The following is a 26,081-nucleotide window of genomic DNA, read 5'->3' on the forward strand; positions in this document are numbered from 1 at the left end:
AAAGACAATACATCTAAGGGATCACAGGAGAGTCCAGCCTGCATGTCCAATTAATTGATAGGCACTCTGCCCAATCAATCATTAGTCCCTCTGTTCAGATGCATCTGAGCTTCAGATGATCATAGTGGAGTTCAGGTTCTGTGCACATTCGCTGCCTTACCTCTAATCAATCCTTGCATAATAATGCATTTTAAGGTAGAGTATAGCTAAATACCAGGTATTACCTATAAAGTATTCAGCAATATATACTGTATAGAAATCAACGGGATGAACTTCTAAGTTCGCTCTCTGGGATTCAAACCTATAGGTTACATACACAATCCTGAAGGAAGCTCTTAAAGTGGTGGATGAGGTGGTGAGAACTCTAACAGAACAGTGGAAGTTCATACATCATCATGACCCTTGCATCCCCCAGCATCATTGCACAGCCGTGCAAATTACGTCTTTTATTTCATTACTTTATGGTTCCTTTGGTGTTGCATTTGTACCACATGCATTTCTATGAAAAAAGCCCTGCTGCCTGAGCCACGTTACCAAGGGGTAAGAAAAGTAAACCTCACTGAAACCCTACTCTGTCCTCATTAGTTTAACAATCAGATGTCCCACAGTTAGCACAAGATTTGTTTACAATGCAGTTAATGAGTCACACATTTTTATCCAAGCGGCATTTTTTAGAGTTAAATATGAGAAGGCCTCATCAAAAACTCTACAAAGCTCTAATTTGCTACCGCAAATGAGGTTTCAGCCCCTTTGCGACCTCAAAATAAGTCAGCCCAATGTACCAACCGTATTTTGTGAGTCGCTAATCAATTAGTGACTCGCAAAATAGGGTTAGCGACTCACTATTAGGAAGGGGCGTGCCAAGGGTGTCCCTTCCTAATAGCGACTCCAAAACCTATGTATGAATGTTTTGCAACCACAATTGCGGTCGCAAAACACTTGCAGTTTACCACCCTCGTCAGAAGGTTGGTAAACCACTCGCAAACGGGAAGGGGTCCCCAGGGGGCCCTTTCCCCTTTGGGAATGGATGATCCAATATCTTTTTAAGAGTAGGCAGTGGTCCCAGGGACCTCTGCTTGCCCTTAAAAAATGAAACTGAAATGTTTCATTTTTATTTTTTAAATGCATCCCATTTTCCTTTAAGGAAAACGGGCTGAATTAAAAAAAATGCTTTACTGACAAAACGGTCCCAGACATGGTGGTCTGCTGACCCCAGCAGGCCACCATCCCAGGGAGTGCCAGTCATTCCCAATGGGGTCGCAAATTGTGACACATTAATATTCATGAGGCATGCAATATGTGACCCCATTGGGAATCGCAAACAGTGTCTGAGACACTGTTGTACATTGGATTTTGCCACTCAGAAATTGCAACTCGCAATTTGCAAGTCGCAAATTCCAATGGTCGTACATCTGGCCCTGAATGATTTTCTCACAAATTCATGTACTATGTCATGAATTAAATTATATTTGTAACGCATCCATTTTGTAATAAAAACTGCATAAATATATTTTCTTGTCAAAATGCATATGTTAAAAATCTAGTTTTTTATTTTTGAACGAAAGCATTTTCCTATACCTATACCACTGTTATGCGCCAACGTATCACTCATCACCTGGGCCTTGTATTACAGATAGGCGGCAGTTCCCAGGTCTGTGCTGTGGCACACCTTTAAGTGGGTGTGCCATTCACAGACTGGAACAGTTTGCCCGTCCTCATATTTTAAGTGGGGGCAGGGATACTGATGCAGGCAGGTGCTGTGAGTAACTGAACCCACCTGCAGGGGGAGGCCACCAGTGTCCATATGACTCCTATACTTCCCTTCCAAAAACACTGTGCATTACCTCTATCTGGCAAACAGTTATTCTGCCTCCTGATAGCTTCTTTGCATCTGTAATATGACATGGGTGTAAGGGAAAAGTGTACCCTCATTTGCATGGGGCCACACCACCATACAAATGCGGAATACCCACTCATTATTGAGCTGGAGCAAAATGTGGAATGGCACACTCAATATTATAGGAGTTGCACTAGCATTAGTGGCCCTTCACTAATATCAAAGTGCCTCAGGGGCACCTGAAGTAGGATTAGACGCGTATTGTGCTCGCTAGGCACTTTTATTGCAACACGGCCTCTCGCAAGGACTAAAGTTGGACCAGATGTCTTTTGAATGTTACCTACAGATATTATGTTTGCTGCCACAATCTGCTTCATAAAGTACATGAATATATTCTGTCTCTGTAGGCAAGAAGGCAGACCGCACAGGAATACAAGAGTTAAATGTGGATATTTGTGTGAAGACTGGCATCCAAAATGGTAAATGACTGGTAATTTACTAACTAATTGACTGTTTGTTTATATAATATGTTAGCACCACACTATCAACTTCCCAGCCCCAGAACTCACATTGTCCTTTCTGCTCAAAACTTTAAGATAGTAGTTGTTGTCTTTTCCCATTCTCACATTCAATGAATTCTTAAAACCTGACAGTCTTGTTGCCACATTTTATGCCTGCCTTGTTACTCAGTCTCCAACTTTCTATGAAGATTTACACTCATCTTGCATACACCTGCTCCTGAATATCTAATTTCTTGACACCTTGCACAGCAGAAATCCTGCTGGCAGTAACCAGTGCAGCTTCTATACTCACTACATTATTTTATGTTTAGTTATGTTATGTAGATTTGGAGGGAATACTTGTGCTGAGCCGGTGTGAGTCGTATCAAACCTAGGGCCTAATGGGGACTACTCAAAAAGTCCGGACTTCAGCTCCAAGAAGTGATGAGGAGGCTCATATGTGTAGTGGCAGGTTGTTCCACACATTAGGAGTGATGGAGGAGAAGACTAAACCACTGGACCTGTTTTTCTGTATTTGTGGAATGTGTACATCTAAGAGACAGTCCCATAGGAGGTGTCTGGAAGGTTTGTGAAGGTAGATATGATTGTTGAGGTATGCTGGGCCAGTGTTATGTAGTGCCTTAAAAGTGTGGGTGAGAAGTACGAATTGTGCTCATTTCTGCATTGGGATCCAGTGGAGCTCCGTCAGGTATTGTGTGATGTGAGTGTGGCGTGGAATGTTGCCAGTGATTCTAGCCACTGAGTTCTGAATGGTTTGCAGCCTTCTGGTGAGTTTTTTGTTGATCATGACATAGGGGGTGTTCCCACAGTCCAGCTTGCTTGTGACCAGGGCCTGTGTGACGGTTTTCCGGGTCCTTATTGGGAGTCATTTGCAAATCTTCCTCAGCACCTTCAGGGGACGGAAGTGTGAGGCAGTGACCGCATTGGCTTGGGCATTCATGTTGAGTCTACGTTCAATGATAATCTCAAAGTTGTTGGCATGGGTGGTTGGGGTGATGGTCGGTCCTGGCTTTGTTGGCCACCAGTTGGAGTCCCACAGTGAATTGCTCTTCCCGAATATCACAATTTCGGTCTAGTCAGTGTTTAGCTTCAGACAGTTAGTCTTCATCCAGTGGGCAATTTCAGTCATGCAGACATTGATCCAGGCACCGAGAATCTTGTTCATGAGGGAGAGAATGAGGTGCGTGTCGTCTGTGTAGGAGAGGACATTGATAATGTAAAAGTGGATGATGTTGGCTAGATCATGTATGCATTGAAGGTTAGGCTCATGGAGGACTCTTGTGGAACCCGGCGGAGGAGGCTGCGGTCATCCGGGGTGTAAAGTGCCTGGCTGACTGGGTCCTTTCAGGAAGGAACAGGCCCATCCGAGTGCGTGTTCTTGCATTCAAATGTTTAGACGTTGTTTAGGATGGGGTGGGAGACCATGTCAAATGCTGCAGAGAGATCCAGGAGTGTGATAGCCTGGGTCCTTTCAGGAAGGAACAGGCCCATCCGAGTGCGTGTTCTTGCATTCAAATGTTTAGACGTTGTTTAGGATGGGGTGGGAGACCATGTCAAATGCTGCAGAGAGATCCAGGAGTGTGATGGCCACTGTGTCTCCTTCATCCATAGTCATGCAGATGTCATCTGTGGTGGTGATGAGGGCAATTTTCATGCTGTGGTTGGGTCTGAAACTGAATGATGTTGAGGAGTTGTTGGTCACTGAGTTATTCGGTAAGGCATCTGTTGATGGCTTTCTCTAAGGTCTTGACTGGGAATGGTAGCAGGGAGAACAGTCTTTAGTTGATGAGTGTTGAAGAGTCTGCAAAAGCTTTCTTCAGCAGTGGGAGGACAGTTGTGTGTTTCCAAGCATCTGGAAAGGTTGCTGAACAGGTGGAGGCATTAATTATGGGTGTGAGTTGATGAGTTGCAGTCCTCTGGAGTAGGCATGATTGGGGCAGGGTTCCAATGGGGCCTCTGAGGGGGTGAACATCACGGTGGCGGTTGTTTCTTCTGTGGTCTTTATGGGCCATGTTGTTAGCAGTGGTTCTTTGGATGAGATCGGGAGGTGTTTGGCGAGGAAGGTCGGGTCTGGCTGTGGGTTGAAGTTGCTGTAATGTCGATGAATTTGTTCCTGAAGAATTGATATAGATTGTGATCAAGTTGAAAGCAGTCGCTAGTGAGATGAGGTCCTTCACGATGGCGACGTTTTCTTTGCTTCTGTTGGTGCTGCTATCAATGCAGTCTGCCAAAGTGGTGTGTATGGTGGTCCGGATCATTGGGTAGTAGCATCTCAGGGTGGATTTTAACTTCCTCCTGTGTTCATTGTCCTGGTTCATTCTCCATTTGCACTCCAGTTGTTTGCAGGGGTGTTTCATCAGACTGACTTCATCCATGCACCAACTGGCCTGGGATCTAGGTCTTGTATTCCTGTGTTTGAGGGGAGCCAAGAAGGTGGTGCAGGAGGTGATCCAATTTTTGAATTTCTTGATGGATTTGGGGAGGATGGTGCTGTGTTAAGGTCTGTGGATGTTGATAGCGGTGTTACAGTTCTTGTCAGTGATGCTGTTCCACTTTCAGTGGGCTGGTCTGGTGATAGTGCAAGTGCATTGAACTTGATGAGCGTATGGTCTGTCCAGGAGACTGTTGTGGACTGGTTGACTTGGATGTTCTTGAATGTGGTGAAAATAGATGCAGGAGAACTACAATAGTCTCTTGGATACCACCCTGTCCAGAGCACACACCTCAAAGAAATGTCAGCTAGTCATCTTTAGCATTGTCCAGAGCCCCCAGACGCATCTCCATTATACTATTGACTGTTGTACATGTTTGTACTCTCAGCGACTGTGAGATTCCTTTATATAAGAGAAAACAGAATAGACTGTCTTTGTTGCAAGCATAGAAATTTCTTCCACCTATATTGCCTGCTATTTGAGGAAAAGTAATTGTGCATGAGACATGGATTCGTGTAATCTCTGAATATGTGCTAAATTGCATATTTTAACAAGTGCTTCATCTAACTCTCTCATTACAATGAGTGGATGCTTAAACACCTGTCCGTGCAGGTGTTGCAATTATAATAAGAGATGATTAAAGTTATTTATCTATCACAAAATATACCAGTCCATTAGCATTTATTGTGCTGATAACTAATATATTGCTCACAAAGCAATTTGTAAAGACGGCCTAGGTGTTTAGCTTCATTTTTTTTTTTATCCATGGATGGCAGATTTAGGAAGTGGTGTATAAGGAACAATAGTAATTTTCTCTTGTTCATGCAGTGTTAGGCAAGTGGGGAAAGTCAGACTGGAACACACCTGCCTTTGCCCAGATAGGCAACTCACATTTAGCAGGCTTCCTGTGTTCTTGTATGGCATGCTAAAAGACAGGAGCTGTGCTCGTTGGCACCCGACTGCCATTCAGGAGAAGCAAAAGGCATCACATGCTACTCCTTTTTTTTTTTTTTCTCTTGAGTATCCCTGGTGTTGTTCTTATTGTATGACTCTGGGATTATGAGAGCAGGGGGGATATAAAGCAAATATGACTCTAAAATTGTGTGATTACGTGCTACATTTCCACTCCTTCCTCTTCTCAAAGCTAATCAGCAGCAAATAGGAGGGTGCTGAGGTGCTAAGAGTGAGGCAAGGATCGATCAAGTGATGTAATCAGTGGTAAAATAGTGTGTTTTGTCACTCACTACTTGTGTGTTTTTGATTAATCAAGAAGGTACATATTCATGTGGTATTCCTATAGCACAAACCAGATAAAAGGCAAAGGAATACTGGACCGGGTCAAAGAAAAGCAGAAAATCAATGAGTGGTTGTGAACAGTTGATGCATTGTTATGTAGTGCTCTCTAAGGAGGTGCATCTTTAAGGCTTTCCTAAATTGGTGCAGGATTGGGGTGGTCCTGATGCATATGGGATGTTGTTCCAGATCCTGGGATCATAGATGGAAAAGGCATTCTGCCTTGTATTTTTCCTTTTAAGCTTCTTAGCCTGCAGTATGATGATGTCATGGCTGTTGGTGTGCCAAGAACTAACAGAGCCTGGGAGTCCGTTTGCAGGATATGTCATGATGGCAGCTAGTTTTGGGTTTGGTGCAGGCTGGAAAAGCGTGCCGATGAACATCCTTCTCAGTGGTCTTGAAAGAGACTTTAATAACATAACATAATGTAGATTTGTAAAGTGCACAACTTACTTAGAAGCCAAGGAATCCATGTTTTTGCGATGGTGGATTCTTGGCTGTGTCTCCCATCCATAAAATCTGCCCCTGAGGCATACTGGCATACCAGCTTCAGAGGCTTACAGGTAGTTTAAAGGCTTGCTCTTTTTAGAAATTTAGGAAAAGGGCTGCCTTCAAGTCCTCCAAATAACTTTTTATTTCCTCCAGATTTACTAGAATCAGGCACCTAGGGTAAGACACCTGTTTCATTGTTGAATAGGAGCAGAGCTGTTAAGGCAGGTGTTGTGTTTGAGCTAATGGAGCTCAGTAACATCCCGCTCACAACATGCAATGTTGGCTTTCTTATATTGATTTTGATATGAGGAGTCACTGTAATGTCTCAACCACAGTTACTGAAGTTGCTACCCTGTCTCTTGATGTCTGGAATATCTTTGATGCGACCGCACACAATCCCACTTTTAAAAAGGACCCAGCCGCAGTTCCCTTCTGTAATCTAGTGTCCCATCTTTGGATGAGTGGTTCAGATCCGAGTCCCCAGACGCACCTATGTCTGTTACTAGGAGGCTGCAATATGATGGTTAAAGAAACACTTGTTCTTTCTCCCATTAGCATTCTCATCTGGTCTATTGGCACTACCGGCTCTAGGAAGTACTGCAAAACTAGGGTTCACAGAAGTACCTCAAATCTTTCGCAAGAATTCCATGCTTCTGAGGAATACATTTTTATCATGGTCCAATCTCGACTAAATAACACCCTCCCATTATCACACAGATTCTTAGCTTCATCGTCCAGAGAGGGATCATTGACAGAATATCTGAACCAGAAATGTCATGTGCACAGAATATCATGTCAAGGAACAAAATAACACCTCTAGGTACCTTGAAGATGTATGTATGTATGTGTATATATATATATATATATATATATATATATATATATTACCTACTGGCGGTCGCCAGTAGGTAGTTATAGTTAGGACCCTGTTTCCATAGGAAAACCGCAACATTCTATTTTGAATAACTTTGGCGCCAGTCGACGAATCCTCGCGAAATTTTCAAAATAGGTGGGGCGCTGCGCTCCGCTCCTACCCTGAAAGTCTCGGGGGGGATTCGTCAAGCGGGGGCTGAGATAAAAGGGGGGTCCCAAAACGCGTTTTTCCCATGCATTTTTCCATAGGACCTTTAGACACAGCTACAGCCCGAACGGCTGAACAGAGTTCCTTGAAATTTGGCAGAGAGGTAGTCTACAGGTCAAGGAAGTGCCTTTTGTAGGTTTGGTGTAAATCTGTTCAGTAGATTCTGAGAAAATAGCCTTTAAATCAATATATATATCTGAGCCAGCTTACGGTGCGCTTACGGTGCGCTTACCGTACGGTGACGAGCGCGATTCTGATTGGCTGTTCTATCTAAGTAAACATTCGAATCAGTCGAAACCAGGAAGCGGCGGCCGCCATTTTCTCTCTCGCACTCTGAGGGGGGCAGCATAAACAAAGTCAAAAAACATCTAAAGGGGTAGTATATTTAGTTCTTAACCACCCAGCATCGATATAGGTGTCCCCCAAAAACCCCCTAGGCCAAAAAAACAATTTTAATTTTTTTCGAAAAATCGCTGATTACGCTTACCGTATGCGTACGGTTACAATTATTAAAAAAAAAAAAAAAAAATTATCCACACTTTCCCCACCCCGTGTGCAAATTGTGCATGGCTTATAATATTCAAGGAAACTAAAAATGAACACCTTTTACAACGAAGCACATAATATGTCCCCCATGTGCGCAGGGTGTGCGAAGCGCAACGTGCGTACATGGCCCATCCCGCCTAACGTGGGCACGCGGTGCGTGCAGCGCACCGCGTGACCACCGTGCGTGCACGGCACTAACTGCGTAAAATCGCCGATTACGCGTACGGTTAAAATTATTTTAAAAAAAATAATTATCCACACTTTCCCCACCCCGTGTGCAAATGGAGCCTGAAGGGCGCCATTTGTGCATGGCATATATATATATCAAGTAAACTAAAAATGAATACCTTTCACAACGAAGCACATAATATGTCCCCCATGGCCCCATAGGAAATCCGCAACATTCTATTTTGAATAACTTTGGCACTGATTGACGAATCCTCGCGAAATTTTCAAAATAGGTGGGGCGCTACGCTCCGCTCCTACCCTGAAAGTCTCGGGGTGATTCGGCAAGCGGGGGCCGAGAAAAAAGGGGGGTCCCAAAACGCGTTTTCCCCATGCATTTTTCCATAGGACCTTTAGACACAGCTACAGCCCGAACGGCTGAACAGAATTATGTGAAATTTGGCAGAGAGGTAGCCATAAGGTCCATGAAGTGCCTTTTGCAGGTCTGGTGTAAATCTGTTCAGTATTTCCTGAGAAAATAGTATTTAAATCAATCTATATATCTGTAAGCGCGCAGCGTGCGCGCTGAGTGCGCGCACCTTGCCGTGCGCGAGCGCAATTCTGATTGGTTGTTAGATCTTAGTAAACATTCGAATCGGTGGAAATCAGGAAGCGGCGGTCGCCATTTTGTCTATCGCATAAAGAGGGGGTGATAAACAAAGGGGGAGAACTTGAAAAGGGGGCAGAGTGGGGAGAAATTAACCCAGTAGGCATTGTAAGGGGGTCACAGTAGGACCTTGTAGGGCAAAAAAAAAGATTTATATTTTGTTAAATATCGCCGAGTGCGCGCACCCAGCGCGCACCCGAAAAAAATACTTTATTAAAAAAATTAAAAAAAAAACGCATTTAAGTGTTTAGATATAAGGTGGCTCTAAAAAGAGCCCTTGTGTTTATTGTTTGTTTTTTGGTACCTACAAGTAAGTACCGATGCAGAGTCTAAAGTTCAAGAGGAAGACTCTGTTGCCTTCATCAGTGAAGTGTACACCATCTCCTCTATAAATGTCTTGCATGTTGTAACGCAAGTTGTTGTGGTATATAGAACCCATACCATAGTCTCTGAGGAAAGCAGAAATAGATTTGTTGACTTTCTTCCTTGCTTTGTCAATCTGCGGACAAAATTGGTTGGACCAGTTCCACTTTTGCCTTTGGCATATGTTAGAATATACGAAGGCAGTTTGTGGAAAAAGCGTCATCAATTGCACAAAGGTGTCCTTAATAAGCATTTCCAGACCTACCCCAGTTAAAGTGCCTAGGTCATTTCCACCACAGTGCACAATAATAAGGTTAGGCTGTGGGAGATGTAGAAAGGTTTTCACCAAAGGCATTAATTGGTGCCACTTTAACCCTCTCTGACCAATCCATTTAATGTCTACATTTGGCAAAGCAAGGTCTCTCACCATACCTCTTTTTTCTGCAAATGTTTCACTCCAGAAGACATAGCTGTGTCCTACAATCCACACTGTGAACATCTTCCAAGGAGATCTGGATGCACTCAGGAGGTGTCTTTCAGTAGAATGGCAAAAAGAAATGAAAGACAGTTTGGAAATGGAGGCACACATACTTTTTTTATAAAAAGAACTCATTGGCTGTTTCAAACCATTCTACACTAAAAACTAGGCTGTATGTTTAAATTTTAAAAAGCATGTATTGCATTGGTTCAGAAAAAAGTGTGAAAAAAGAACATTAGTTTGGATTTGCTGTTAGGTTTGAAAAGTCAAGCACTCTTGCTCTTTGGAAATGAAACATTGTCTGTTGAACTTCTGACCTCTCTGCTCACACCTGTGTTCTATGACCTGTTGCTATGGTAGCAGGCAGAAGTTAAGTTGGGGGAAGGGTACATTTGGAAAGGGGTTGAAGTTTTCATCCAATAGAAATGTGTGATTTCATTTGAAAAAATGTGGGAAGTACTGAGATTGAAAATTAACATGTATATGTGTGAAAAAAGAGAGGGAAACTGTGCCATTAACTGGTTCTGCTGAGAGGAGAGAGGTGTGGAGCTCAGTGATTCTGGTCTGATAAACTGCTGTGTGACTGCTACATTTCTTTCACAACTAACTAATTTTAAAGGTGAGTTATGAGTTTGAGAGGGGGTGTTTGTGGTTAATTTTGATATATAAAAAAAAATTATGATTATTTGTTTACAGTTGTGATATACATTTTCAGTTTTGCAAGAGATTTAACTGTTTTGAATATGTAAAATATTATGGAGTATGTTTTCAACATAAGATAATGTGTACTGGTAACAATGAGGAATACTGTTTTGTGACTACCATCAAACCATGAGTCTGTGTGCAGAGAAGAATTGTGGGCAGAGATTTAATTTGTGTTGCTGTTGAAAAGTAAGACTTGCAGTTGAAAGAAAAGGACAGCTTCTTTTTAATTGTGATGGTTAGCATTTAGCAGAAATCACTTTGAAAAAAAGAGAGGAAAATGGCAGCACATTTGAAAAAAGCATGCACACATGCACTGTTACATACATCCCTGCAGTCTTCATGCAGTTCTGGAAGTCTCTTTGCTCATCTGTCAAGCACCAGACAATCCACAGTGTTCAGAAACACACTCTTGGCACACACGCAGCAGCTTCTCCAACACTCATGTGTAGTACACAGCTCTGTGTGCTGTTTCAGATAGCACTGTGTAATGCAAACACATTCAACGTCACCAAGGCCTCATTTAAATTGATCTTGTTTAATCACTCACTCTGTAACATATGGACATGGTCTTAAGGAGCAGTTAGGAAATGTGCTGTTTTCTGCTTCTGTAAATAATAAGGGAAATGTATCAGGCTGTAACAGTAATTTGGTACTATTCAGAGACACTGTTTTGTTCCAAAAAACATAGCATGAGTCTGTGTGCGCACAAATTGTGGGCAGAGATTTAATTTGTGGATGTTGTTCAGTAAGAAATGCAGTCCCATGAAAGGGGCAGCCTGTGTTATGTGCCTAAAATGATGGCATGACTCTGTGTGCACACAGGAATTGTGGGCAGAGATTTAATTTGTGAAGATGTTGTTCAGTAAGAAATGCAGTCCCATGGAAGGGGCAGCCTGTTGTGTTTACACAAATTATCCTTTAGCACACATGCACTGTTACATACATCCCTGCAGTTTTCTGCTTCTGTAAATAATAAGGGAAATGTATCAGGCTGTAACAGTAATTTGGTACTATTCAGGGACACTGTTTTGTTCAAAAAAACATAGCATGAGTCTGTGTGCGCACAGGAATTGTGGGCAGAGATTTAATTTGTGAAGTTGTTGTTCTGAAAGAAATGCAGCCCATGAAAGGGGCAGCCTGTGTTATGTGCTCAAAATGATGGCATGACTCTGTGTGGTTCCATTTCTTCACCTCTTTTTGTATATTAATTTAAAAAAAAGAAATTTTTTTTTTAAAAAACCTTGGGTGCGCGCACCTCCCAAAAAATTTAAAAAAAAAAATATCTCAAAAAAAAATTTGGGGGGTTTAGTTTATAAGTGGCTCTTAAAAGAGCCCTTGAGTTAATGGAGGGAAACAGGAAGAGAAACGCAAAAAAAGAAAAAACATCTATGGCCTAGTGCACGGATGCGCATCAAATTTTCTCTGAAGGAGATCAAGACTGGTCTCCCCCACAGAAATAAGAGAACCGCAATCAGTGCACCGTGTAGACAACCTCGCCAAACAAGGTGGATCAACAAGAGGTGTAGAAACAGGTGAAGGCACCATCGCAGCTGAAGTGCTCCCCTGAGCTGCCGAAGATGTGCTCGGCTGAGCTGCTGCTGATGTCGTCGGCTGAGCAGGTGGAGGGTTTTCTCCAGAAGCTCGACGAAAAGTTACTGGATGCATTTTGTTAACATGTCTCAACATAGTGTGAATGCTAAAAGAATATTTCTTGTTCGGATTCTCACGAGATAAGACTTTATTACAAAGTACACATGTAACTTTCGGTGCATTTACCTTTTTCAGACCTTCTGGAAAAGTGAAAAACTGCCATATAAAGCTGTCTTTCTGCTTCCTGTTCCTCTGCCTCTCAAGAGTGTCCTGGTCACTGTCTGAAGTTGGTTGCTGTTCAGCCATTGTCTCTCAACAACAGAATAGCTCCTTCTCCAAAGGAATCAGAACTAATAATGAGGGGAGTAGGTGTGGTTTGGGAAGAATCTGGAACTGAAAGTACTTCAAACCAATCAAAAGTGATGATTCTTGATCACATGACTTGCCATGAGGGGATTGGGTGTGGTGTTGAAACAATTAGAAACTGAAAGTAATGATAACCAATAAGAAATATTGTTTTATTATGCATAAACCCGAGGTGCGCGCACTGCGCAAGCTCCGAGCGCGCACCTCGTGATTACGTATTCGCGAACGCGTAAGAGCGCATGTGCATACGTCATATGCGCGTACCTAGCGCGCATACGTTGAACACGCGTATACGCGACCGTTATTGCGCGTAATTTTAGCGTATGCGGAAGTAAACCGCGTAGGACGCATGCATGCGTACGTACGCACACATACGTACTGGGTGCGCGCTCCCAGTGCGCACTATGACGTATATTTGTGTACGTAAATAACGTACGACGGAATTCATAAAAAACTTACGAAATAGTACTAGGAGCGCGCACCCCAAGAATTTATATAAAAAAAAAAGTGGACAAAAAATAATTAAAATTAATAATAAAAGAAAAATGTATCCTAATTGAAACTTTAAAAAAAAAAAAAAAAAAAGATACAGATAATATATAAATGAACATATAGGAATTTTATTTTTATTAAAAAATAAATATCATTAATTAAATAATACAAAAATTAGCATATAAAAAACCGTACAAATTCACTGAAAAAACCAAAGGTTTCAAAAACGTTCTAGTTAGGAATTAGCATTTAAAAAACCTTTGAAATTCACTGAAAAAAACATGGGTTTCACACACGTTATAGTTAGGAATTAGCATTTAAAAAACCTTAGAAATTCAATGAAAAAACCAAAGGTTTCACACATGTTATAGTTAGCTGGACATTTCACTCGTAAAAAACCAATGAAATTCCCCCGTTATAGTTAGTTCAGCTAACTATAACTCGCGCGCCCGCAATGCACTACTGATGACGTCACATATTACATCACTCATGACATGGTCAGTGACATCACTCATGACATCACTGATGACATCTCAAATGACATCACTGATGACATCATCCAGTGAATGTGTGTTTTTCTGAAAATTAAATATGTTTTATATATGTATATCTCAAGGTCGATGGAAGAATAAATGCGTATATAAGTGTCTAAATTGATGATTTGTTTCTGAAAAATTGATTGTATAACTGACTAAGTGTATCTTTTTTAATACATGGCTTAGTGAGTAATGTTTAAATGTGTAAATACCTGTATCAGTCTCTCACTTTGTATATAAGTGGCTGCATGGGTTGGTGAGTAGCTACATGAGTGTCTATATAGGTTAATAGTTGTTTTTTTGAGTATCAGTATGAGTGTCTGAGTGTCTGCATGGTGCGGTGGGGGGTAGTACGTAGTGCATAGGTGAATGAATGAGTGACTCACTGTTTGTATGTGTTGAAGACAGCATGTGTGCAGGACTGTATGGGTGGATGAGTGTGTGCATGGGTGTGTTAGTGAGTGAATGACTGTCTCAATAGTGTCTTCATAAGTAACTACATATGTTTTAAACTAGTATATGTGACTATTGGTGTATATAAGTGAGTATATGTGAGAGTGAGAGATTGGTAGACTTCCTGTATGAATAAGTATGTGTTTCTATAAGTGATTGTCTAAAAGACTAAGTATGTGTAAGTTTCTGTAAAAGTAAGTGTGGTGGTGTGTGTATAACTGTATATGCAAGTAAATGGATGTTTGATTCTTTATTAGCATGAGTGACTATGTGTGAGTAACTCTATGGATGAGTGGCATTGTGTAACAGGATGTATAGGTGTATGAGTACATATGATGTGTGAGTACATGTATGAGTGACTGTATAGGATTGTTGGTGGATGAGTGGATGTGTATGTGGATCTTAGAATTACTGAATAGGTTGTTGTAACTGTTATTGGTATGTCCATTTTTTTGAAAACTTTTGTCTCTATTTTTGAATGTTTGTATCAAAGGTTATATTAGGGTGAGAGGAGGTCTACCACTCTGTCACAAGGATGATGTCATTTGAGATGTCATCAGTGATGTCATGAGTGATGTCACTGACCATGTCATGAGTGATGTAATATGTGACGTCATCAGTAGTGCATTGCGGGCGCGCGAGTTATAGTTAGCTGAACTAACTATAACGGGGGAATTTCATTGGTTTTTTACGAGTGAAATGTCCAGCTAACTATAACGTGTGTGAAACCCATGGTTTTTTCAGTGAATATATATATATATATATATATATATATATATATATATATATATATATATATTCCAACCAAATCCGAGCTTCTCCAAATCAGACACCGACACTGGGGATGCTTTCAGCCATCCGGCTTGGGTATTTATTTCCTTTTCGTAACGCGTTTCGGGACGTATCCCTTGCTCACACAATCTAATGTGGACCAAACGTTTCCATTTAAAGCAAAAAATACAAGGTCACCTGATTAGCTCCTCAATAGACATAAACAGCAGACTATCATTGCCGTGATACTTAGTTTTTTTCTTCAATACAAAGTTATCTTGACATAGTGCCAAAAATCTCTCTTATATCAACATTTATCTCATTCAAGTGAGTCAAGAAAATGGATTGGATTTAAAAGTTACAAATATTTCATATATTTACATTCAAATCAAAGCATCCATTATTAAAAAAAAAGGGAAAAATTTCAGAGAGAGTGACATTATCTGATACATAAATAGAGTACTCTAAGTCTCATTTCAATACTGCGTCATTCTTATAATTCCATACTCCAAATCATTTATAACGTTATTACACAGGTCATTGTCTAGTCGTATAAGTTTAAATCCCTTGTCATAATTGAATTGTCCATCTTTCTTAATTTATAATCAACGTAGTTTCCAATGAATAATTCGTTTGCAATCCATTTTGGTAACCTTTACATCCAGGAACCAAGAGGGGAGACAAGGGAAAAAGAAGACACATAATAATGTCATATTAGGACATACAATTATAGAATAATTTAACAATAGGATTCAACTCTGTAACAATAAAGTGCTAGTGCTTTGTACAGTATAAACATATATGCAATTCAATGCTTAATTAAAGTGCTAGTGCCTTTCTTTGTGCAAAAAATCGCAATATTGTCACAAGAAAGTGCTAGTGCAACAGTATTCTATCTATCAGGGAATCCTGAAGGAAGTTATAAATTGTGTCCTATGATTATTAAACAACGGTTGCCCTTAAAATGATCATATTGAAGAGTATGGAAAAAAGGAGCAATCAATCCATCACTGGATAGTTATTGTTAAAATCAAAATTAAAACCAAGTTTAAAATCAACATGATTAGGAACGATACCTCTATTTTAAATGTATGTGTAGATCTTCTTCAACATTCATACCATGAGGACTTTTTGTGTTGAACATAAGTATGTATTTAGACTCCAATTTTCTTAATTTCCTTTCCCTATCGCCACCTCTTTGTTCTTTAGGGACTTGATCAATGGCAAAGTATATTAGTTCATTAGTGTTGCCTTTGTGAAATTCATTTATGTGACGAGCAACAACATCGTTTTTATCATTATTAGCGATTGCCCTAAGATGCTGCAGGATGCGCACGTGGACCATGTGGATGGTGCTTCCTATATACATCTTGGGGCAAGAGCATTTCAAAACATAAACAACAAATTCGCTTTTACAATTAAGGGGCTTTCTTATTTTCCAAGGACTGTTCAAAAGGGGAGACATTATTTGATGTGTATTTTTACCGTGTCTACAGGCCTTGCATTTAAAACATTTATAGAAGCCTGGGCTTACTTTAAGCCAACCACCACCTTTCTTGGCTTCCAAATCAGTTTTAAATAGGTCATCTCTCATAGATTTAGCACGGTTAAAAGTCACCAAAGGGATTCGTGTGACCTTCCCTTTTAGAATAGGGTCCTGTTTAACGAGGTGCCAGTGTCTACTCAGGCTGTCTCTCACTCTAGCCTGGTATGCACTGAAACCAGTGATCATACGGATCTGACTTTCAGTATTCTTCCGCTTTTCTTCAGCTTTTTTGATGTCTGGTTTCAATAGTACACTTCTCTCCATATTTGCTACTTTCGATTTTGCCTGTCTTAGCGTTTCCATTTTGTATCCTCTCTGGAGGAATCTGTGGCTCAAAGCTTCCTGGGCCTGCCCCAAAGTAGTCGCTTCGCTGCAATTGCGTTTCATTCTCAGATTCTCTGCATAAGGGATACTCATCTTAAGTTTAGTAGGGTGGAAACTAGCCGCATGCAGGATTGAATTTCCTGCAGTTGGTTTTCTGAAAGTGCACGTTTGGATTGAATTCTGTGCAATGTGTGTGTATATATATATATATATATATATAGTTAAAAATTACTTACTCATAGAAACTCACCGTCACAATATTTTTGTCTTCTATATTCTTGACACAATATTTTGTCCCACAATATTTTTGGTTCCAATATTCTGTGTACACATCCCCAGAAAGAGAACTTATCTTGCTTTGATCCTCCTTTCTATGACAACTCATCTGAGGTACCCAGACCCAGCAAGAGGGAGAGTCCTCTTCAAGACTGCATATCTGCAGTTGCACACTACCACCTAAAGCACAAATCCCAAGGCATCTGCTACCACCTGGAGCATAAATCCGGAGCCACCTGTTACCACCTTAAGCATGAATCCTGAGCCAGCTGCTACCACATGGAGCATGAATTCTGAACTACGGGTTACCATCTGGAACATGAATCCTTAGCCACCTGTTACCACCTTGAGCATGAATCATGAGCCACCTGTGGTCACCTGGAGCATGATTCCAGAGTTTCCTGAAGAGGAAAAGAATCCAGAATTACAAGGAATTTCGGAGTCATGGCCAGCATGGCATCCTCAACTTAAAACAGCTGTTGCCCACTGACTTTAATCTGGTATATATCCTCGCTTACAGCCGCATCTTTGAGATAGCAGACCTGCCGCTATTAAGTTACGACAATCATCAACTGCAGAGACCTGTTGAGCTGGGGGTTCCACCCCCTCAGGGTGGCTCAGCTCCTGAAGCGTGTTCATGGATGAGACCAGGCCTAGCGCACTGTGAGTCCATTACGTGCAGCCATCAGAGGTAATGCCAGGGGACCGGTTCACTGATAGAATATCGAACACACAAATATCGCGTGGCCAGAATATCGTGTCATAAATATCAAGGACAAGAATATCGAGTAGGTAAGTGCAAATAGATAGGTATAAATTTACTATTCTTAACTCCAGATCTACATACCTTTAAGATATATATATATATATATATTTCACTTAAAAAACCATAGGTTTCACACATGTTATAGTTAGCTGGGCATTTCAATCGTGAAAAACCAATGAAATTCCCCCGTTATAGTTAGGGCAGATAACTATAACTCGCGCGACCACCACTCTATCACAAGGATGATGTCATCGGTGATGTCATGAGTAATGCCACTGACCATGTCATGAGTGATGTAATATGTGACGTCATGAGCACTGGATTGCGGGCGCGCGAGTTATAGTTATTTGCCCTAACTATAACGGGGGAATTTCATTGGTTTTTCACGAGTGAAATGCCCAGCTAACTATAACATGTGTGAAACCTATGGTTTTAAGTGAATTTGCAAGGTTTTTTAAATGCTAATTCCTAACTATAACGTGTGTGAAACCTATGGTTTTTTCAGTGAATTTGTACGGTTTTTTAAATGCTAATTTATGTATTTATTTTTTAAGTTTTTTTCACCGTGCGCGTGCTGTGGGCGCGCTTTGCGCACCGTGCTCCCACGGTGCGTAGTTCGCGGAATTTTTCCCTTTCTACCGTGCGTGTACGCTACACGCTTTCGGCGATTTTTCGTAAAAAAATTAAAATACATTTTTGCCCTTGGGGGTCCTTCTGGGACCCCCTGACCAAGGCTAGGGGGTCAGGAACTGTCCAGCCTGCCCCCTTTTCATGTTATCCACCTTTGTTTTTCACCCCCTCAGACTGCGAGAGACAAAATGGCGGCCGACACTTCCTGGTTTCGACCGATTCGAATGTTTACTAAGATCTAACAACCAATCAGAATTGTGCTCGCGCACGGCAGCGTGCGCGTACGGTAAGCTTACGGTACGCGCTCGGAGCGCGCCCATAGATAGATATATATATTGATTTAAATGCTATTTTCTCAGGAAATACTGAACAGATTTACACCAGACCTGCAAAAGGCACATCCCTGACCTGAGGACTACCTCTCTGCCAAATTTCAAGTAATTCTGTTCAGCCGTTCGGGCTGCAGCTTGGACTAAAGGTCCTATGGAAAAATGCATGGGGAAAACGCGTTTTGGGACCCCCCTTTTTCTCAGCCCCCGCTTGACGAATCCCCCCGAGACTTTCAGGGAAGGAGCGGAGCGGAGCGGAGCGGAGCGCCCCACCTATTTTGAAAATTTCGCGAGGATTCGTCAATCGGTGCCAAAGTTATTCAAAATAGAATGTTGCGGATTTCCTATGGAAACACGGTCCTAACTATAACTATCTACTGGCGACCGCCAGTAGATATATATATATATATATCGTCAAAGTACATATGTGGAGATGTATATAGTAAAACTTTACTTACCCATAAGAAATGACCTTCACGATATTCTTGTCCTCGATATTTTCGACATAATATTCTGTCCCACGATATTTGTGTTTTCGATACTTTGTCCACACACCCAGGGGACCACCATAACCATAAGCATAACCCATTCCTGGCAGGAGGGGAGCCGCAAGACACAATGTGAAGAGGCTGGTAGAGGATGCAGACTTTCCCACGCACCTGTAGCAACAGGACCTTCTTGTGAGGGATTGGGACTCATCTGCATGGAAGGTGCCAGCCAGCTGGCTGCTGGGAATGTCCGAGGCTGGTCAGGGCCAATCTGTGATGAGGCTCCCAGCTACTATGCTGGACTGTAGAGCTTTGTCCCCACCTTTCTGGTGCTTGCACCCCCACCCCCGACTTGGATAACACCGGGGGTGAACCGGTTTGTCCAAGACAGCGAGGAAAGATCAATGGCTGCCCTGCAGCGAAGTTGTGATTTGCAAAGCGGTCAGTGGACCATATGTATTGTAGGGACCTTTCGCCCTATACAACAACATTTTAACTTTTCTGACTCTCCATACAAGACAGCTGGACATTGGCTGGGGGGCGCATCATGGGTGCGCATTTGGGGAGTTCTTCCCTTCCTTGAGCTAGACAACACAGTTGCCCACCCGGCTAGATGCCAGGGTCAAGGAAATGACTTCAGAGCTAGGACATCACATCAAAATAGACAGGTTCACCTGGCCCTTGGTGCAGCGAGCCTTTACCGGCAGGAGGTAACACCCCCCCCCCCCCCCCCCCTCCCCCAGGAATACGGGAGCCGGGGCCCTCAGCCAGAGGCAGTCTCACTGGAACCTATCCTACAGGCCATTCAGGCTACCTAAACTTTACTGAAAAACCTGATTGGGGTTTGGAGAGGAGGTGTCTCTGCTGCACCAAGATCCGCAAAATCTTACTGACTGCACCAAGAAAGTGGAGGAATGCGTCACATCCACCCTGATCGACAACCTCTGACTAAAACAGCTCGTCATGACGCCAACCCACACGCTCAATGCCATCTTCTCCTCAAGCCCACACGTCGCCTTCAGCCATGCCTCCGAACTCACCTGGACAGACCCCCACTGCATCCACTTCACCTTCCGAAAACCCCTCACTTACCACCGCACCCTACAGATCCCCCGCCGCTGCTGGGGCAAAGTCACTGAAGAACAACTACAGACAAACCTCGCACTCAACCCACCGATCAACCCCGACGATGGTGCAAGCATCCTCAGACGCTGGATGGACGACTGCGCCAACAACATAGCCCCACTGAAAAAGCCAACCAACAGACACCAGCAAGAGAGCCAGCTGGTTCACCCTGGAACTCCTAGCATCAAAGCGCACCTGCCGGAAATTGGAGAACAAATGGCACAGCGAGAAGACGCCGGACAGCCGTGCTGCCCACAAAGACGCCATCCGCAACCACGACCACCACCACCTCATCAGGACCGCCAAAAGGACCTCCTTCAAAGACCGCCTCGACAACAACGCACACAACAGCAAGGAGCTCTTCAACATCTTGAAGGAACTCTCCAACACCAGCTCCAGCGCCAACGACATTCCGCCATCGCAGGCCCTGTGCGACTCCCTCGCCACCTTCTTTCACCGACATCATGACAGTTTCAACCCCCAGACGACCCCTACTGGCCTCGACATGCCGGACCCACCGCACCCCATCAACCACGACTCCCTGACAACCCGGGCCAACGTGAGCATCGAGGACACAATGAAGACCATGGGCACAATCCACTCCGGCTCCCCGTCTGACCCTCTTCCACACCACATCTTCAACCAAGCCGGCAGCTCCATTGCACCCCACCTGCGCAACGTAATCCACCTCTCCTTCGAGACCGCTACCTTCCCTGAGAGCTGGAAGCACGCCGAGATCAACGCCCTACTGAAGAAACCCAAGCCGGATCCAAGCGACCTCAAGAACTTCCGGCCCATCTCCCTGCTTCCGTTCCCAGCAAAGGTAATCGAGAAGATAGATAACATCCAGTTCACCCGTCACCTCGAAGACGACAGCATCCAATCAGGATTCCGCAGCAACCACAGCACCGAGACCGCCCTCATCGCCACCACAGACAACATCAGGATCCTGCTATACAACGGCGAGACGGCGGCCCTCATCCTCCTGGACCTCTCCACCGTCTTCGACATCGTCTGCCACCGCACACTACGCACGGGCCTCCACGACGCAGGGATCCGAGACAAGGCCCTGGACTGGACCACCTCCTTCCTCTCCGGCAGAACTCAGAGTCCGCCTCCCCCCATTCCAGTCCGAAGCCTCCAAGATCATCTGCGGCGTCCCGCAGGGATCCTCCGTCAGCCAGACGCTGTTCAACGTCTACATGGCACCACTCGCACGCATCGCCCGATAGCTCGACCTCAACAATCTTCTACGCCGACGACACGCAGCTGATCCTCTCCCTCACCAAGGACCCCCTCACTGCCACATCCAACCTCCACCAGGGAATGAAGGCTGTCGCCGACTGGATGGAGGAAAGCCGACTCAAGCTGAACACAGACAAGACAGAGATCCTCATCCTCGGGCCCAACCCCTCAGCATGGGATGACTCCTGATGGCCCGTATCACTGGGGACACCCTTGGCTCCTACCAACCAAGCACGCAACCTGGGAGTCATCCTCGACTCGAAACTCACCATGACCAAACAAGTCAACGTAGTCTCCTCTACCTGCTTCAACACCCTCCGCATGCTCCGCAAGATCTACAGATGGATCCCGACAGACACAAGGAAAACAGTCACCCAGGCCCTGGTCAGCAACAGACTCCACTATGGAAAGGCCATCTACGCCGGAGCCCCGACCAAGCTCATAACAGACTGCAAAGAATCCAGAACGCCTCTGCACACCTGATCGACGTCCCGCGCCGCGACCACATCACCCCCACCTGAGGAACCTGCACTGGCTCCCCGTCGACAGAAGAATCTCCTTCAAGCTCCTGATCCACGCACACAAGGCACTCCACAAAACCGGCCCAGCCTATCTCAACGGTCTACTCCACTTCTACGTACCCAGCAAGAAACTGCGCTCCGCCGACCACGCCTTGGCCACGGTCCCGCGCATCCGTAGAACCACCTCTGGAGGCAGGTGCTTCTCCCACCACGCCGTCGAGACCTGGAACACCCTCCCCCTCAACCTACGACAGACCGAAGACCTGCTGACCTTCAGGAGACGACTCAAGACCTGGCTTTTCGACCAGTAGCAGCAGCACCTCTCCCCCGCCCCCCCCCCTCTCCTCAGCGCCTTGAAACCCTTGCCGGTAAGTAGTGCGCTTTACAAATTAACTGATTGATTGACATCCACGGAGAACCAGCTCTGCGTTCTTACAGCAGATCTACTTAAACCTCAACTACTTACACACAGTAGGATTGGCGGGTAGAGGTCACAGAAGCTAGATCATGTTGGATCAATCTCAGGCTGGTGGAACTGCCAAGGGGCAAAAGGGCTCCCACCTGACAACATTTCTGTCACATTTGTTCAAATCCTGGGTCTCTGCCCAGACCTTGTCCCCATGTTTTATCATCCTGGAATAGGCACACTGTGCATTGGTGCCAAAGCCCCCTCCCAGTCCATCCCCCAATGATCGTGTGAGTGCTTAATTATGCTTTATAAACAAAGGAGGGACAGAAGCCGGGATTATGAGGTCCTGCTCACTGGCTCCCAAATGAGATCAGTTTTAGAAGGGTGAGCAGTTCCTTGTGGGAACAAGGGAGGGGGCAGACAGGTCTGTCTTCGTAATGCCCTCACACACCCAGAGGGATGTCATGCTTCATCCTTTGGGCATTTGCCCCTCGTCAGGCTGGCGCTGCAAGGCCTGACGGGCTCCCGAGACCGGGGCTCTTTATCGGGGATCTTTTGAAGAAGCCGTAAGGTGCGTGGGAGGGAAAAAAAATGGCGACAGACAACCAGAAAATAAAATTAATAGAAATCCCCGCACTTTCTCAAATAACGGATACTCAAATGGGCTATGCTCTCACAAGCACTAGATGCACGCTACCATACCCATGGCATTCCACACGCCAGGCACGCACTTTAGTCACCAGTTGCTGTTGAATCCCCCATAAGTGTCTCGCCTAACGCTCTCATTATTGCTAAGAAGCGACTTGCTCATCTATCATTCTGAGCATGCCACGAAATAATATTGTGTCACATGACATATGGAGAACACCAACGCAGTTTGAAGCGTTTATTATCGATGTATGTCGAAGGATCATGTTGCTATTGACAAATGAGCTTCCATTTTTAACTTTAATTATTAATTTTATTTTCTGGTTGTCTGTCGCCATTTTATTTTTCCCTCCCCCTCTCCACAGGTCTACAAGTATACCCTAGCACTAGCTTACTAGTATACTCCCTACCGCTTCTGGCACTCTCAACCTCACTTGCCAGACGGTAGTGCACACACTACTTTAGTTTGATGGTCCTGACTAAGTGCCAATTGACCCTTTTTGGGCAGCCTGGGCACAAAACATGTTGGCCTTTGACACCACATCAACCCTTTAGGAACTCTGCTCCAACACACAGGTTCTCTCACTATTTTAAACAGGCAAGAGCTACCTTAAAAATAAACTTCACTCAGTAGGATTGCTCAGAACCTTTTTAACCACTTCACTCGTGCACTACCTAGCCCCCACACCTACACGCACCTTACGGCTTCTTCAAAAGATGACCGATAAAGAGCCCCGGTCTCAGGAGCCCGTCAGGCATTGCAGCGCCAGCCTGATGAGGGGCAAATTGCCAAATGATGAAGCATGACATCCCTCGGGGTGTGTGAGGGCATTACGAAGACAGACCTGTCTGCCCCCTCCCTTGTTCCCACAAGGAACTGCTCACCCTTCTCAAACTGCTTAGTTATGCTGACGGAGACCTAATCCTAAGGGAGGCACAGGAGCGGAGAAAATTAATCTGCAGCTCCTCTAAGGCAGAGGTTCATTAACTTTTTTTCGGCGGACAACCACTTAATCATTACTCAAATCCAGGCACCCCCACCAAATCATTGTAAGTCTCCATGGACCTAAACAGAGTCATTACTGGAAGCCAGGGACCCCAGCTTAAGCAATTTTTACGACTTGATCCATAAAACAATACACTAAAATACAGAAACGACCTTTAATCAAACAAATATACAAATTATGACATATTTTGTTCAATTCACAAATACAAAAAATATTATAATTTCATTTTAATGGGAGGTTGGGGCTATTCTAAATTCAACCGAGGTCCTCCATGGTCATACTATATATTTTTTTTTTTTTTTTTATGCATTTGCGCTGCTCCCACAAAACAATTTGAGGACATCAACTAATTTTTAGTTTCCAGTTTCCAATTCCTTCACATTTGACAGAGCGTTTTTATATTTTCAATTTTACATTTTGCTTCTTTACTTATATACAATTTATTAATCTGTTAAAAATATTTCATTTTCTAAGTTGTTGTGGCCCCTGGTGTAGATGTCGCAGCACCCAAAGGGGTCCCCGGACCACAGGTTAAGAACTGCTGCTCTAAGGTATTAATCTTCCCTGATTACTCCACAAAGGTACAGCTACAACAAAGGTCCTTTCAAGAGGTGAAACAAAAGCTGAGAGTCGTGGAGCTCCAGTATATGCTGCTCTATCTTGCGAAATTGAAAGATATTCACCAAGGGAAGTCAAATGTTTGGAACTGGGTGGAGAAAAGAGCAATGTCAGAGAACTCTTGTGAAATAAGAGGACTGGAGACTGTGAGGCCGATGAAACAATGAGGGCGAGACAGCGTAGATCTCCCTGGTGTGGGAATGAAAGACAGTGATGACTGGGATTGAGGCCACAAAGTTCTGCTGGAGGCTGGGAGTCCATCTTTACAGACTTTAGTGGGTAAAAGGAGCCAGAGACTGGGGGGGGCGAGGTGCAGAGGGGGGAAATGAAGTTCTGTTCGATGAAGAAAATGTAGACATGGAATATCTTGAGACACTGATGCTTGGCTGCTGGTACTCTCACATTAATAGCGTCATGGATGGGTGATGGTGGGCTGGGTCCTTGACCAGAGGAAAGTCACGCAGATCGAGATGATGGGCAACATATGCTTCATCTTAGATATGATGTGTGGGGTTGTTCATAGGTCTGAAGTTTTGTTGATGTTAGTTAGAAGACCGCACCAGACCAACCAAATTGATATGGCTTGTTCATTCCAACAACAGACTTCTTATGGTATTAACTATGCAGCCGGCTAAATATAAAATCATTTTCTTGGACTGTAGACATGCTGAACAACTAATTAAAGAGATGAGCTACTTTGCAGTACCTTAGGGGACACACTCCTCTGCTTAGCCTTCTGCAGGAAACACATTTCTTGAGCATCAGATGTGGCTTCCTAGATAGATATGGGTGTTCTTGGTCACCTCCGTTCCAAGGCAGTGGCTATCTTAACTGACAGCACTCTTCCCTCAATGTCAGCAGAACATGCACTGATCTGCTGGGTTATGTGAGAATCACTGGTCTTCTGGAAGGTGTCCCCTGGTTCTTTGTAAGCACTTATGTGCCAGTGGCACTTGTAAATGATTTATTGATGGCCCTGTCCAACCTGATCCTAAAGCTTCCAGAGGAGAAGTTAGTCTTGGGCGGAGATTTCAATGTCATCATGAACCCTGAGCTGGATGTTCAGTCCTCTGGTGCTTGGGAGTGCAAAACTCTTTTGCCAGACTGGACTTCAGCATTGAGGCTGACTGATATATAGAGACTGCACCACCCACATACAAGACTTAACATGTTCTACTCTGGCGCTCATAAATCACATTTTAAACTGGACTCTATTCACTCCAGCGTCTGACTTGTTTACAGTGCTGGAGTCAATCATTCTCCCTAGATTTCTTCCTGATCACTCCCTGGTGAAGTGATAGTTACAGGCCTTTTCCTGAAGGGGGGAGATCAATGGCGCCTGAACTCCTATAATATGTCAG

General features: G+C 43.8%; 1 protein-coding gene across 1 annotated transcript in view; it reads left to right on the forward strand.

The window, feature by feature from the left end:
• LOC146809773 (C-type lectin domain family 4 member M-like) overlaps positions 1–26,081 on the forward strand; it is a 160,439-nt gene that overhangs the window by 22,086 nt on the left and 112,272 nt on the right. The window contains exon 3 of the mRNA XM_085616622.1: positions 2,245–2,316. Coding sequence (XP_085472748.1) covers positions 2,245–2,316 — 72 coding nt within the window. The remainder of the gene's footprint in view (positions 1–2,244; positions 2,317–26,081) is intronic.

Source organism: Triturus cristatus, chromosome 7 (assembly GCF_964204655.1).
Source record: "Triturus cristatus chromosome 7, aTriCri1.1, whole genome shotgun sequence".
Classification (NCBI taxonomy): Eukaryota; Metazoa; Chordata; class Amphibia; order Caudata; family Salamandridae; genus Triturus; species Triturus cristatus.